The 14,153-nt window shown below is 46.2% G+C and overlaps 1 protein-coding gene across 1 annotated transcript; it reads right to left on the bottom strand.

The window, feature by feature from the left end:
- Positions 1 to 1,544: 1,544 nt before the first annotated feature.
- SIAH2 (siah E3 ubiquitin protein ligase 2) lies at positions 1,545 to 11,171 on the bottom strand. Its single transcript, XM_057421671.1, has 2 exons — positions 10,644 to 11,171; positions 1,545 to 3,015 (listed from the first exon to the last, which is right to left on the bottom strand). The coding sequence occupies exons 1-2, from the start codon at positions 11,019 to 11,021 to the stop codon at positions 2,458 to 2,460; spliced, it is 936 nt and encodes a 311-aa protein (XP_057277654.1). The 5' UTR covers positions 11,022 to 11,171; the 3' UTR covers positions 1,545 to 2,457.
- Positions 11,172 to 14,153: the final 2,982 nt, after the last annotated feature.

The following is a 14,153-nucleotide window of genomic DNA, read 5'->3' as shown; positions in this document are numbered from 1 at the left end:
CCTGCAGCCTTCTGCACGGAATGGGAGCAAGGCTGAAAGTAAAGCAGTGGTTAAGGAACTTGCTGTGACTTTCCTGTTTGGGCACAAACTTCTAACTGCACCCAAAGCACTTGCCTAAGTGATTTAGTGATGGACCTGACAGTCCTGGGATAACAGTTGGGCTTGATGAACTTAAAGGTCTTGCCTAACCTAGTTGATTCTATGATTTGCATTATATGCTTGTCAGACATCTGTTCCTGATGTCTCCTGTAGGGCTAGATGCTGTTGAACTCTTCCAAGGAATCTGCACTTCAGCTTGGAGAAGCAGAAGGAGCAATTTTCTTTAGATACGTCATCTGCAAATAAATGCAGGCTTTAGTTACCTTAGGACAGCACATATATGCTACATTATGTGGACTTTGTATAAGAAAAATGCAGTTGTCTTATGAGCACATGGATTCCACAACAAAGTAAGTCAGTAATTTTTAAAACTGGAAGGAGTATGTTGAGGCGCAGCCAGTGGTGTTTGTTAGTGCAGTGTCTGGACATGCTGCTTGACTGCCATTGATGCTGATAGCTCCCTGTAGCACTGGGGTCCTGGAAGATTGCTACCATGCTCGGCTGGTGCAGATCCTGGTATTGCCACAGCATTCGCTCCTGCCTGCAGTGCCGCTGCATAGGCTGAGGCACTGTCCCAGCAGCACGTGGCTTGGTGCTGGCACAGTTGCAGGTGGGAACTACTCAAGTTGTGCTGTATTCTTGCTATGAATTCATCAGTCCCTAGGAGTTTCTGCATTTTTATTTGTGTTCAAAGTGAAAATTGTTTTTGAAGAGAACTGTCAACAGAAAAACTGTTTCCTAGGTGCAGATCTTGGTCACTCATTTTGCTGCCTGCCATTAACTGTTCCCAGGTGGTGCTGAAGCACAGCTGAGAGGGGCTGTTGTATACATGTCATTCTCTTCTGGCTTTTCTGGGAACTAGCACCAGACACTGGGTGATGTTTGCAGATAGGATTGTCATAATTCCAAGGAGCTCTTCCCTGGAGGGATACAGTTAGGAATGTGTATTATAATTATTTACACAAAGCTTCATCTGTTACTTTATATGTAGTTTTCCACTACCATGAGGCTTCCTACCGCTAAATAACTCAGTGGGTGTATCACCTCACAACCCATTGCCTCTTCCAAGTGGCAGGCATCTTAATATTCAGCAAAGCCAATATGTGGAGCTAGTATTTTTCTTGAGCAATTCAGACAGAAGGCACTGGTTGCAGAGAAAGAGCTGCAGAAGATTCAGCTTCAGTGACAGACTCTGATTTCAGTTTGCATGAGCCAGGCTGTCACTGTTGCCCCTGGGACTCGGATCCAGACTCGGTTCTCCTGCTTGTACTGCACTGTGGCCCTCTCAGGCAGCAGAGCTGGGTGGCAAAACGGGGAGCTCACTTGGGTGACCTGGCTCTTCCTGGGGAAGCCCAGCAGATCCAACCAGGCAGAATGCACAGAGTAACCAGGAAGCAAGAGCTACCATCACGCACACATGTGTTAGCACAGCATGCTATGCAGTGTAGTTTTTGCAAAATATTTATTACAAAATAAAAGTAAATATGGCAACAAAACTTAAATAGCAAATGACATGATACTGGCCATAAAACTCTCACTATATTGTTAGTCTTTTACAATAATCAATAGTCAAGTATGTCTCCAAGGAAAGCTGCATGTGGACAGCTTATTACTATATTCTTGGCTCTAGCTGGTTTAGATGCGTTGGATGCGTGCCTCCTGCTCTCACCTGTACCTGGCTGTGAGTGGTTGTGCCATGTGCTGGGCTCACTCATTCCCCTAAAATGGACAGGAGCTGGCAGTTCCCACACTGTGAAACCTGCTCTGCTTTACCCCAGCCCCTCCTCCCCTTTTTTCTTTCAAAACCCCAGCATATGATCCAACACCCATCCCTTTTTAATAAGGTAGCAGGAAATAGAGTATCAACACTGAAGCACCTATTGTTCCCCTTTGAGTCACAATCTCTCTTGTGAGAGGTTGCTTGGATTTCTTTCCCGCCTACTAAAAACAGTTATTAAAGCTCACCAGTGAGAGAGCAAGTCTGTGTTCCTGCTGAAAGGGCTTTTGGGTGTGCTCCAAACAGGAATGCAGTCCTTCAAGTCTCTTAAGCCACATGTCTAATGGAAGCACTCCTTAAATAAAATATAATTAAATTAAGAAAGGTGACTGTGTGTGTGGAATCTTCCTAAGGCACCCAAGAATTTAAAAAGACCTTTTCTCACTCATGTTACTTATAGGACACTCTCATTGCTCTTCTCTCCAAAGTTAAAAATGTTGGCTAGTTAGGAACCTTAGCATACACAATGGCATAGTTGAATATCATTTTTTTTTTTTAAAAGAAAAGAAGCAAAAGAAAACCCTTGTGAATGTAAAGCATTATGTCCAGACAGCCTAGGTTTCACTAGCTATGCAAACACATCACGGACAACATGTAGAGATAGTCACGTTAATGCCAAGGTTCCCATTGTCAGCAAAAAGGTGTGCTATAGCTGTATCAAAAACTAGGCAGTCACTGTTCAGAATGGCTGCAGATACCCCGTCGTGGATGGAGCGGGGCGTTGCTTCCCACGTCAGTCGGCGGCGGTTGCCATTCAGCTCCAGTCTATAGGCAAAGTTCTCCGCTTGCTTACGGGTGCCAATGAGCAGCACGATGGCAAAGAACTGCTGGTGACCTTCGTACTTCTCTTGTTTCTCCAGCACCAGCATGAAGTGGTGACCAAAGCATGACTGCATCATCACCCAGTCAACTGCCCCTGGAAGGTTAATGTCTGTGGCAAGAAAAACGATGTCTTCTCCCTGAAGGGTGGTAATGCTTTTGTGGGCATGCATGAGGTGGGACATCACGGCTTCCAGGGATCCCTGCCATTTACAGGAGGCACCAGGGCATGGGCAGGAGTAGGGACGATACTCACAGATGTCTTCGTGTTCTGGCTTTTCTGTGTGATGGAGTGTCAGAGAGCAGCCTGTTGTGGCATACTGGAAAAAGACCAAATACAAGCTGTCAAGAAAGGCACCAGCACTCGTGTTTGCTGCTCCCACCTGTCAACTGGAAACACTGGTACTCAACCAGAATTCTTGTTCTCTTTGCAAATTTTACATTAGATGCTTCTATTTAGCCCTGGATTCAGAGCTGAGCTTTACTTATTTTTGTTTCCACTTAAAAATGAATTCTTCTTGTCTTTGTGTGGTTGGCTTTTTTTTCTAATGCAAGCACTTAGATAAAATGGAGTGTAAGGCTGAGTTGTAGTTAGATTTGCTGTTGTAGTTAGATCTGATAGGTCCAGATCAGCTGAAGTGGTCCTGGTTTGGATTTTTCTTTTCTTTAAAAAGAACAAAGGATTCTAGTTTCAGCAAACAGCAACTAGAGTGAAGTATTTTTAATAGATGTACCTTATTACCATCACAGAGCAAAACCACTCCCATTAAATTCAAATGCAGATTCTCCACAGTTTTTTTTAAACACTGGAACACTTTCAACACTGCCACTGTGAGAAGTGGAAAGAGGATGACTTTTCTCTAAGCATAAAGCTAGCACACAAATAAGTACCACCTAACTTCTTTTAATGTCATTGGGCAACTTAGAGGGTTAATTTGCTTAACCAGCTGAGGTTGCTTTCCCTTTGTCTGCAGTCAGTTCAGTTGTCCACACTGACCACTCTGCTTTCATGCTACTTTCACAGAGACATAAAGGTCTCTCCTATTCTCTCAGTCTGTAGGTATCAGTAGTGATACCAACACCGCTACTACCACTATCATGCAGGTTACAAGATGCATGCATGGCTGCTTACAGATGCTGTGACACCTCCTTGAGGATAGATACAACCAAGGAATAAATTATTATTTCTGGGATAATATGTGTGCAGGAAGTTTCAGCTCTAAATGCCAAGATACAAATCACCCATGCTGGCAACAGGGTGCTAGGAATACTGGGATAGAAACTTGACCTTCTTCTGAAAGAGTTTGGTTTATAAGCCATAAAGAGTTAACGTGAGCCTTCACTTACAGTGTCTGCCCCTGCTGCTTAATCCTGTGCTAATGGCTTTATTGCAGGGTGCTGAGGTGGAACAAGGCATCGTCTTGCAAATGCCTGGTCTGCTGTGCCTGATGCCCTGCTGCATAATGCAGCCACCCAGGTATGTGTATGCTTCCAGCTCCACTGGCCTGCTGGAATTTTCAGGGTTCATAGCCCTGTTTAACACTTCAATCATACCAGGTGTTGGAGAGCAGCTCCAAGTCTAACCTCATTAAGAAAACCAGTAAGAATCTGTAAGCTGCTGATTAAGTGAAACCTGATGTGTATGGGACAGTGACCAGTGATGACTACAGAAGGGAGAGTGTAAAAACAAGATGAGCAAGTAGTGGTAACTTTCCCTTCATTTTGAGAAGAACCTCCTTTTGTATGCTTCCTAACCCATCACTGTGGGTTTCATCTGGTAAGAAGCTCTACCAGTGGTGGAAGACCATGAAAAGCAAAAACTGACATGCTGTCTTCATACTGCTTGGCAAAGGTCACCGATCTTCATTATACCCCTCAAAAGCCTCCTCCGTCTCTCCCTGTGTAGAGGTTATATGATACCTTTGAGCTACTTGGCCTGTGCACCTTTTCCACCCCTACTGTGTCCTTGAGACTGGCAGCCAGGGCTGTGCACAATGCTAACAGTGCAGGCGTGCCACTGATGCCTGGGCTGGCATGACTGTTTTCTGCTTTTTTTATTGCCCTTCTCATAATTTCTAGAATTCCAAGTTGGAAAGTATTATGTACTTGTTTTCACAGTTTAGTTTTAGTTCATGGTTTAGCACTGTATTCTCTTTCTAAAAGGAAATTATAAGCTTGGAACTTGTCACTACATACATGACCTAGCATGCCTTGTTTTTGCCAAGTATGTCACTCTGCATGTGCTGCTGTGAGCTTCACTTTGACAGGATAGCTTTCTGAGTGTCTTAAAGCATTTGGAAAACATTAGTTAAGCTTGCAAGTGCTCAGCAGAGGTAGGCTGGTATTATCAACCCTGTAAATGAAGGCAGGCAAGAACACAGGATTAAAGTAACTTGTCTGAAACCACATGGGAAATCAGTGGCAGAGCTAGGAACAGACTGCCAAGTTCAAACCCCTCCTGCTCTAGCCTCCAGACTCTCCCTCTAGTGTACAAGCAGCTTGAGATACAAGTAATACTTCTGGAAAGAAGAGGTCTGCCTGCTCCTGTATGTGTGTTAGCAATGTTCAGGGACCCAGCTAGGACTGAGACCCTTTTGTGCTTTTCCCTCCCCAAGTGCTTCATAAAACATCTGTCCCTGCTTTTAAGATCCCTCCAGCCTCCCGAAGCATTCACTACAGTTTGGGCACAGATGCTCAGCCTAGTCTAGCAGAAATCCTGCGGAGCTCTCCCAGGGATGCACGGTGAGGTCCTGCCCAGACAACAGCGAGCCTCCATGCCTCCCCCAGCCTCGCACAGGTGAAGAAACCGGCTCATGCCACAGCCAGCTGCCTGGCAGAAACCACTTACAAACTCTGCTCTGCCAGCAGTGCTGGGTCTGCTGTTACTGCTCACCTGGGATAGGAGCAGTGAATGTCCTGTTGTTTCATCTAGAGATTGTGAGCTCTTTGTGTATGTGCAGGCAACATGATGTAAGCACACACCTGTGTATAACGGGTATCTGTTCAATTAAAAGCAAAACCAACTGCATTTTTATCAACCTCCCTCCCCCTTTACTAGAGTCTACTATGTGTTGAAAATAGGAAGTGTGATCTTACTCAGGTTTAGTAGATCTGCTTAAAATCTTTAAAATGACATAGTTTTTTGGTTTTGTTGTGTTTTTTTTTTTTTAAATAAAGCTCTTAATAGGCCACAGAGGCAGCACTGGACAATATATACAAGTAAGTCTGGATACAATAACATGAACATGCAATTTCTGTTTGGAAGTTGTCTGCTTACATGGGAAACCTGTCATGCTTTCTCCTGAACTAATGGTGTAGCAGCAGTGGTCTAAGGATGTAAGGTGGTTCTGGCTACCTCCTACTACCTGTCTAAACAAAATTTTAAAAAGTGGTTATTTAAGACTTGCTTATATACAGTCTTATTGTGCCTTCCACTTTCAAACACAATGTTGGTTATGAGATGCAAAAAAATTTTTCCACAAAGGAAAGTGTGAGAGCACAATATAATGAATTTACTGGATTCACTTTTCTTCAAAAGGACCAGAATCACCTGGTAACTCAGGAACATGGCAGTATCTTCAGTTAGAGATGACTATGATTTTTGGAAGACTCTCTTCATGTGAGTATCTCTTCCAGCTTCCAATATGCAGAGCATCACTGCTCTGAGGAAAGCTGGTAAGAATGGGGTTTCAATCCCTGAAAAAGCCCGAGGTACTTAGATTTTTTTAAATGTATGCAATAACTAGAAAAGTAATTTCCTTTAAGTAAAACTTATTGTTAGGTTGAATTAATCATAACAGTGAGAATTCACTGGTATACTTATGAAGGAGGTTTGGGGTTTTTTGGGGTGGTGGTGGTTCTTTTTGTTGTTTGTTTGTTTTAAATATTTATTTCCCCATCACACACTGCTAAATGCCATCTATACAGCTGCCCAGCCAGGCTGCTCTCAGGGCGTAAAAACCACTGAATTTGCTACTGGATATTCTTTCCTTAGTGCTGGACTGTTTTTTGCCTCTGTATGTTGGAGGCACGTTCTAGTTCCCTGAAATGCAAGCAGTAACTGCCTGCTGTTTTACACAGGGAAGATGAGGAGTGCTGGTCCCATGTCATGCCAAGATCACTCAAGCAGTTTGTCAAACCCCACCGTAACAGGCTAACAAAACATGGCAGGGCATGGATGTCAGCTTAATGCTCATGGCTACACGAGGACTGCAGTTCTGCTGGTGACAACGGAGAACACTCACAACTCTACTTGTTTCCTCATAGATTTTTGATGAAGTGGTTAACTTGAGAAACACCTCCCACCCCACACTGCCTGGTTAGCCAGGTCATGGTTCCAAGTTTAGCAGCTAATGATCACAGCATACCTCACACAACTGCTGTGAAAATAGATTCTGGTGTCTGTTCAAGAAGCTCCCACTTCATAAGATTTATTTTCTTTTGTAGTTCATATACGACAAACCCCACAAAGTTACAGAAGGATCTACTTCCAAATTAAGTCAGCTTCATCATTAGAAAGCACATCTATATTATTTTCCACTTGAACTTATTTAAAAGATGAAAGAAAAACAATTCATTCCTTTTGGCACTTATTAATCAGGAGTTTGAGTGTGTTTGATGTGCATTTTATCTTCTGCAGATTGCTTACAGCACTAACAGGCATTTTATATTTTCAGTAACTCTACTGTGACTTTAAGATATAAATCCTCCTATAGATTTATTTTTTTTTTTCCGGAAGCCCTGTAAAGCACAGAGGTGCAATAACAATTCACAGTTGTCTCTAGAAGAGCAGAGACCTCCTCTGGACACACCAGCCCCTCTATTTGTTCTTTCACATTTTCTGAAGCTCTGATTTTCCCCCCTCTCTCTCTCTGAAAGCTTATATTGGGTTCCTCTAATGTGGTGACACCCCCAGGTGAGCCAGAACAGGGCTAGGCCCCAGTGAGCTGCTACGTGCTGCTGCAGAGCAGGGTGGCTCTTGCCAAAACCCCTTGTGCTGCTGCAGCACCTGATGGATGCTCACTGCTGAGGGACACGGTGGGTCACGTCCCTGCTGGCTGCCTGTGACCTACATAATACTGACTGAGAATTACAGCCCTGACAGCATGTCGCTGTTTCTGGGCTCAAAAAGTGAGAGTGAAAAGCATTAATGTGTGCTAATTTCACTTTGCAGCTCTTGGGAACAGTGAAAGCAGCAGAGCAGGAACTGCTCACGGCAGAAAAAAAACACATAAAAGAGAAGGTGTGTGAGGAAAGAGGAGGAGAGACTTATTTACACCTCTGTGAGGAGCTTCTGGAGGCCCAGTGAGCGAGGGGTGGAGAACTCGGAGCGGATGCTGAAACACAGGGAGGATGCATGCTCCAGTGTGGGTTGTACCACAGCCCGGTCTGGGATGTGGGGCTTCAGGAGCGCCATGTTTTTGGGGCCATGGTCTGAGGTAGGCAACTCACAGGTGCAGCTCTGACCACTGCAGCGTGGCACGGGGGAACTTGGCATCCTGCAGGCAGCGCTGCCTGGCTGCCCCACACACGCAGCTGGGGCCAGGGACTGCTGCCACCCCTGCCTGCACTGGCATCTCACTGGGCAGCAGGGAGATGCAGCACACTGACCACTGCTGGGTCAAAGTCACTCTCCAGCTCTACCAGCTGTTAACTCGCTTACAGGCACTGTACCAGGAAAACAAACCAAGTCCCAAGCTTGGAGTCCACAGTCTCCTGCCTGTTGCAGCTTCCAACGTGCTGACCAGCACAGCATAAGGCATGTGCTGCTCCTTGGCTTATTGCAGAGACCACCAAAACACTACCAGGTCAGAGTCAAATCTCTCCCAGTCCATAACCAAGATGCTGATCCCCACCACTTGGGGATAAGCTGGTAGGACTCCTGCCTAGGGGTTTGGCTGCTGGAAAAACTGGCATCCTGTAGGCAGCAGAGCTGTGGCTCAAACAGTGAAGGGTGTGAGGACTCCGCTCCATTTTGTTTAAAACAAGCAGGGAATATCAACCACCACAGATGAGACCAACCCACTGCACCTGCGCTCAGCAGAGAGGACCTGTGTCCCACCACCATGCTCCATCTGCTATTGCCACCTCCCAGTTAAGGGTGAGCAGTGAAACAGTCCCATGCTGTCAAAAGCTCTGCAAGTCGCTGACAGCCATCACATCCTGTGACCCAGCCAGCCCTGGGTCAGATGGGGCTCTTGCCATGGACCACACTGTGCTGCAGGAACTGACACAGACAGTTGGCTCTGGAGGTGCCGTTACTCCCTGTGGATCCTTAATGATGCTCCTGTGGGCTGGCTGGGGACAGCTGCTCAAGGGACTGGCTTTTCCAGGTAAAGGTGGAGTAAGCCTGCTCACAGCTCTCACTGCACCCGTTCTGGCCACACTGGTCCCACTGGCAGCCTGACCATAGCTCCTCACCTTGCCATGCACAGCTCCATATGCTAAAACTTTGTTCTTATATTCTACATCAGCAACAGTTCCAGCAGTTCCTGTATCTGTCCCTACGTCACTTCAGCTTATTTTTTTAAAGTGCTTTTGGTACTACAGGGGTACAAGCATTGAGAGGCTCCAAGAAGACATAAAAATGACCTGCTCAGCATTGCCTGCATGTACACATCTGCTGTCCTGGTTAATGTCTATTAGGAAGGATGTGTACAATAGAGCAGTTCACTTAGTTCTTTCAAAGTACAAACTCACTAAAGAGAAGAGACTTCAATGTTTAATACTTGGAATAGTATTAAACTATGCAACTCTGCAACAGAACAGACCTGAAAACAGAACAGACTTGAAAAAAAAGACTAATTCAGGTATTGTTACTGACCCGACAGCTTACCAGCCCCTGTCCTTCCCAAGGAGGGCTGCCGGGAGCTAACAAGAGAGACACAAATAGTTTCTGTTACCTCCATAAACCACTTGTTAAGGACTGAGCATCAGCATAGGTTAAAATAACTGTGGAGAGGGAAAAAAAGGTTTAGCTTTTTTATCTACTGGTTGTGCAAAATACTAGGACAACATTTAGAGCAGGATTTTCAGTGAATGAGAAAGAAGCATTAGAAGTGTTGCTTTTAAAGGCTGGTGGCACTCCCATCATCTTGTTTCACTTTAGAAACCTGCAGACTCATGAAATTGGGTAATGGAGACCAGCAAGCACCTCCCTTGCTGTTCAGTGTTTATGGTGGGGTGGAAATAAAGGAAAGAAGGGGATACAGACCAGCCAAAAATTCAGGCTTTGCAGAGCTTTGCTGCCTGCAGTGGCTCTGGATGAGTCCCACATGCTGTTGCTGGAGACTCTCAGGGTATCTTTGGTATAGGCATTTTTGATACCATTGCCTTCTGCAAACTGCCAAGTGAACCTTTATTGGATAAAGCTTAGAAAGCTCCTTAAAGTCTTCTCATGAGCTGCAATATTTCTCTATTACGCTAGCAACAAAGGCAAGACATAAACCCACCGGGAAACTCTCCATTGGTGTGCTCTCCCCTCCTCGGTCTTCCAGCATACAAATCCGAGGCCACCACAAACCCACATGTGACGCTGTACCTACTGCAGCTCGTTTACAGCGTTTCGGAACTGAAAGATTATTCACCCTGAAAGAATATCTCTCGGCCGTTCAAAAGAAAACCACTACGTTTCAAAGCCGTGTTTATACCGAAACGCCCAAACCGGCGAGCTTTTCCACCGGTAGTCGGGACCCAATGTGGCTGTGAGCAGCCAACTTTTCCGATGAAAAGTTTCTCTCCCTTCTTTTGACCACTGCGCCACCCCTTTCTTTTTTTTTTTTTTTTTTTTTAATGAGGGAAAAGGGTGTGTGGAGAAAGCTTGAAGATTGAGGGTAGGGAGGTGGGGATAGAGCGGGGGGAATATCCTGCTTGGCCGACCGGACATCCCCACATTCCAATCCCCTCCCCACCTTTCTCTCCCCCCAGAGCCCCCCACTCCTCCCCTTACCTTGCAGGGAAAGAGCACGGCTGAGGCCACCTTCTCCATGGCAAGGTTCCGGATGCTCGGGGTGAGGGAGCCCCGGCAAGTGGGGCAGAGGCTCAGCTTCTGCCGGCATTGATTGCAGACCAGGTGCCCGGCCTGACACTGCAGGATGGGCGGCAGCACATAGTCGAAGCAGACCGGGCACTCGAAGAGCGAGGTCAGTTCGTGGTGCTGATGCGGAGGAGGAGGAGGCGGCGGTGGGGGAGGTGGCGGAGGAGGAGGGGGCGAGGAAGCCCCGCCGGGTCCCGGCAGGACGGCGGCGGGCACGGCGGGGGACGGGGTGTGCTGCTGCTTGCCGCAGGGCTTGCTAGCGCCGGGGCCGGCGGAAGACGGGCGGCTCATCGCGCCGCGCCACCGCCACCACCATCGGGCCGCCGGAGGGAGAGGGAGCGAAGGAGGAGGCGGTGCCGAGGCGAGCAGCGGCTGCGCGCGGCCTCCGCCCCGGTCCCGGCATGCTCCGGGTGGCGGGAGCACGGGGAGGGGGCGTTACCCCGGCAACGGAGCTGTCCGCGGTAACGGAGCGCCCACGGTGCTGCCGCCCCACCGCCGGCCCTCGCACGCAAAGCAAGCGCCGCTTCCTACCCCACCTTCCCGCCGGAGGAGGGCGGCGGCCCCCGGGGACGCACTCGGCTCCGTGTGCAGGGCTTGCGCTGGGACCCTGGTACGAGGGTCACTGGCCTCTGGGGGAGAGGTCGGGAGCACAAGGCTTATGAGGAGCTGCTGAGGGAGCTGGGGGTGTTTAGTGTGGAGAAGGCTCAGAGGGGATCTTACCTCTCTCTACAACTAGCTGAAAGGAGGAGGGAGAGAGGAGGTGGCTAATCTCTTCTCCCAAGTAACGAGGGATAGGACAAGAGGTAATGGCCTCAAGTTGTACCAAGGGGAGTTTTAGACTGGATATTAGGAACAATTTCTTCACCAAAAGGGTAGCCAGGCATTGCAACAGGCTTCCCGGGGAAGTGATGGAATCACCATCCGTGGAAGTGTTCAACAAAACATGTAGATGAGGCCTTTGATGACATGGTTTAGTGGCGGACTTGGCAGTCCTGCGGTAACAGTTGGACTGGATGATCTTACAGGTGTTTTCCAACCTAGTTTGATCATTCTAGATGATTCTGTAATTCTTGTAAATGGGTTGCACTTGGCCTCTTGTATGTGATTGCTCTTGGCTCATTGTACGTGGAACAATTTGACTCCTTAGGGTGTAAAGCTGTTGAGACACTTTGGCGTAGGATATGAGTGTATCTTTTGAGATTAGACAATTAATATTCACAGGCCTTGAGATTCTGGTCTCCATCCTGGAGTGATGAGTCCTTTGCCCCCTACCCCTATCCCACTGTCTGGCGTGAAAACAAGGCCAGAACAGTCATGTCGTCTTGGGAGAAGACTTCTTACTTGGTTTGTGGATTTTTTACGTATTCTGTGGTATATGTAATATCTATATTATATATTAATGGGAAAGGTATATATAATATGTATATTATATATTAATAGGGAAGAGAAAAAATAAGAGCCTTTTCACAAATAAACTAGAATAGTGGGGATGTTTATACAAATAAAATATACTTTTTTCAGTGCTTTCAATAATACAGGGTAATTTAAAAATACATTATTTAAGCTATATATGTGTATATATATATAAACTATAAGTTATTTAAGCTATGTATGTGTATATATAATGTGTATATATGTATTAAATCTCTCTATATATTTAATGTCAGAATGTGGCCACCCCAGTTTTTTTATTAGCAACCCTGAAGACTCCTTTTCAACATATAATGTACTTTGGATACAGTGTATTCTGCTTGGGATAAATGGGAGTGTACCAGTCAGACTGAGCCAGTCAAGTAAGTTCCCAAAAGGTACTGTAGGCTTAAATTTTAAACTAACAATAGTGTGTGTGCCTTTAACATAGTAGAATAGACCAAACTATTCTAACTTACTAACATGTAGAGAGAAAGGAATGACGGGGCTGCGGGGGGAAGGAACACTATGGGACTGATAACAACTAAGGAGACAGTAAATAGGACCAAGGATGCCAGCTTTCAAGATAGCAGTGGCACGCAACATGGGGTGGGGAATAGAACAGAAGCAAGGACATACCAACTGCTAACTCAGCACTAGGACCTTGTGAGTGTGCACAGGCACTGAGGTCATTCAGTAAACACAGTGAGGAAGACTGTCGGTGATTGCCAGAGACCCCCACTCAGCAAGAAAGTGCACACATAATTAAAATGCAAATATTATAATTAGTTCCTGGATATGCATGAGTATGCTAAATATATAGCTGCTGCCAGAAAGAAACGGGTGTGCTCACCTTTGCAAAATGATTCGCGTGTGCGCCCAGTGCTGTGATACAGAATGCCTGCTTTCTAAAACTCCAAATTGAGCCTTAGAGAGTTTCTCCAACTGACTTTTATGGTAGCAGTACAAGGCTGGCACTGGCTTCTCCATCTACTGATCCTCACTAACAAAGACACCAGCCTCTGAAGAGAACCATAAGCTGGCTCCCTCCAATGTGATAGGCTACTATGTCTACACTATCGGAATAATTGCTTGCAGTGTAAAAGATGATTTGTAAACCAGTGTTAAGAGAAATAAGGTCTGCTTGTCTTCTCTGCAGTTTGAGAGCTCTTCAGATCGCTGATGAGAGATTATCAGCAACTAGATCCATGTAGGAGAGGGACCTAGTGATGGATGTTTCCACCTCCCCTGAAGGTATGTTTCCATGGAGGGGAGGACAATGGATGGGTGACTGCGAAGGAAGTGGCAGCACCCAGCCAAGACTTGCAGATGCTGGCACATCCACGTGGGGAAGAGCTGACAACTTCCCTGCCTGCCAGGAAAGTTAACGGAGAGTTTATCTCCAGAGGCAGTGTGTGGTGTCAGAAGCCTTTTCCTTGGAGTAAAAACCTGCAGCTTGTTTGCGAGTTGCCAGAGGCTTTGATACTTCTTTCCCCCTTGAGATTGACTCATAGGATCACAGAATCAGCTAGGTTGAAAAAGACCTTTAAGATCATCAAGTCCAACCATTAAGGGTGCCAAGATGTGGCATGAGTTTCATTTGTGTGTGTCTGTATTTGTTGCTCACATTCCTTGCCAGGTAGCCCCTGATGCCCCCAAATATTCCTGTATTTCAGGGCATGAGAGCACCCCCTAGTATCTGTGGGATGCATGTGGGGTTTTGAAAGGTGTATTTGTCTTCTGCAAAGAAATTTCCAGACTAGGAGTGAAAATCTGTAGCTGTTGTCTCTGTCACGAGGACAGAGCTTTCTGAGGTGCTGGAACTGTGGAGGCTTTTCAGACAAGTTTGACTAATAGCCAGATCATACTGTTATTGCTTCTTATTTTTAAAGCATGCATAAGCATGATGTTACCTCGCAGAAATGAGGAAGGGCTTAGTTCTCATTGAAGGAAATCAGCAGCTTAAATTTAGCCTTGCACTGCAAGGTTATAAAAAGACATGAAGATGTGGGG

Source organism: Pezoporus wallicus, unplaced genomic scaffold (genome assembly GCF_028554395.1).
Source record: "Pezoporus wallicus isolate ANWC-B61680 ecotype Strahan unplaced genomic scaffold, APGP_CSIRO_Pwel_v1 scaffold_7402, whole genome shotgun sequence".
NCBI lineage: Eukaryota > Metazoa > Chordata > Aves > Psittaciformes > Psittacidae > Pezoporus > Pezoporus wallicus.
This window is presented reverse-complemented; position numbering and strand designations above follow the sequence as displayed.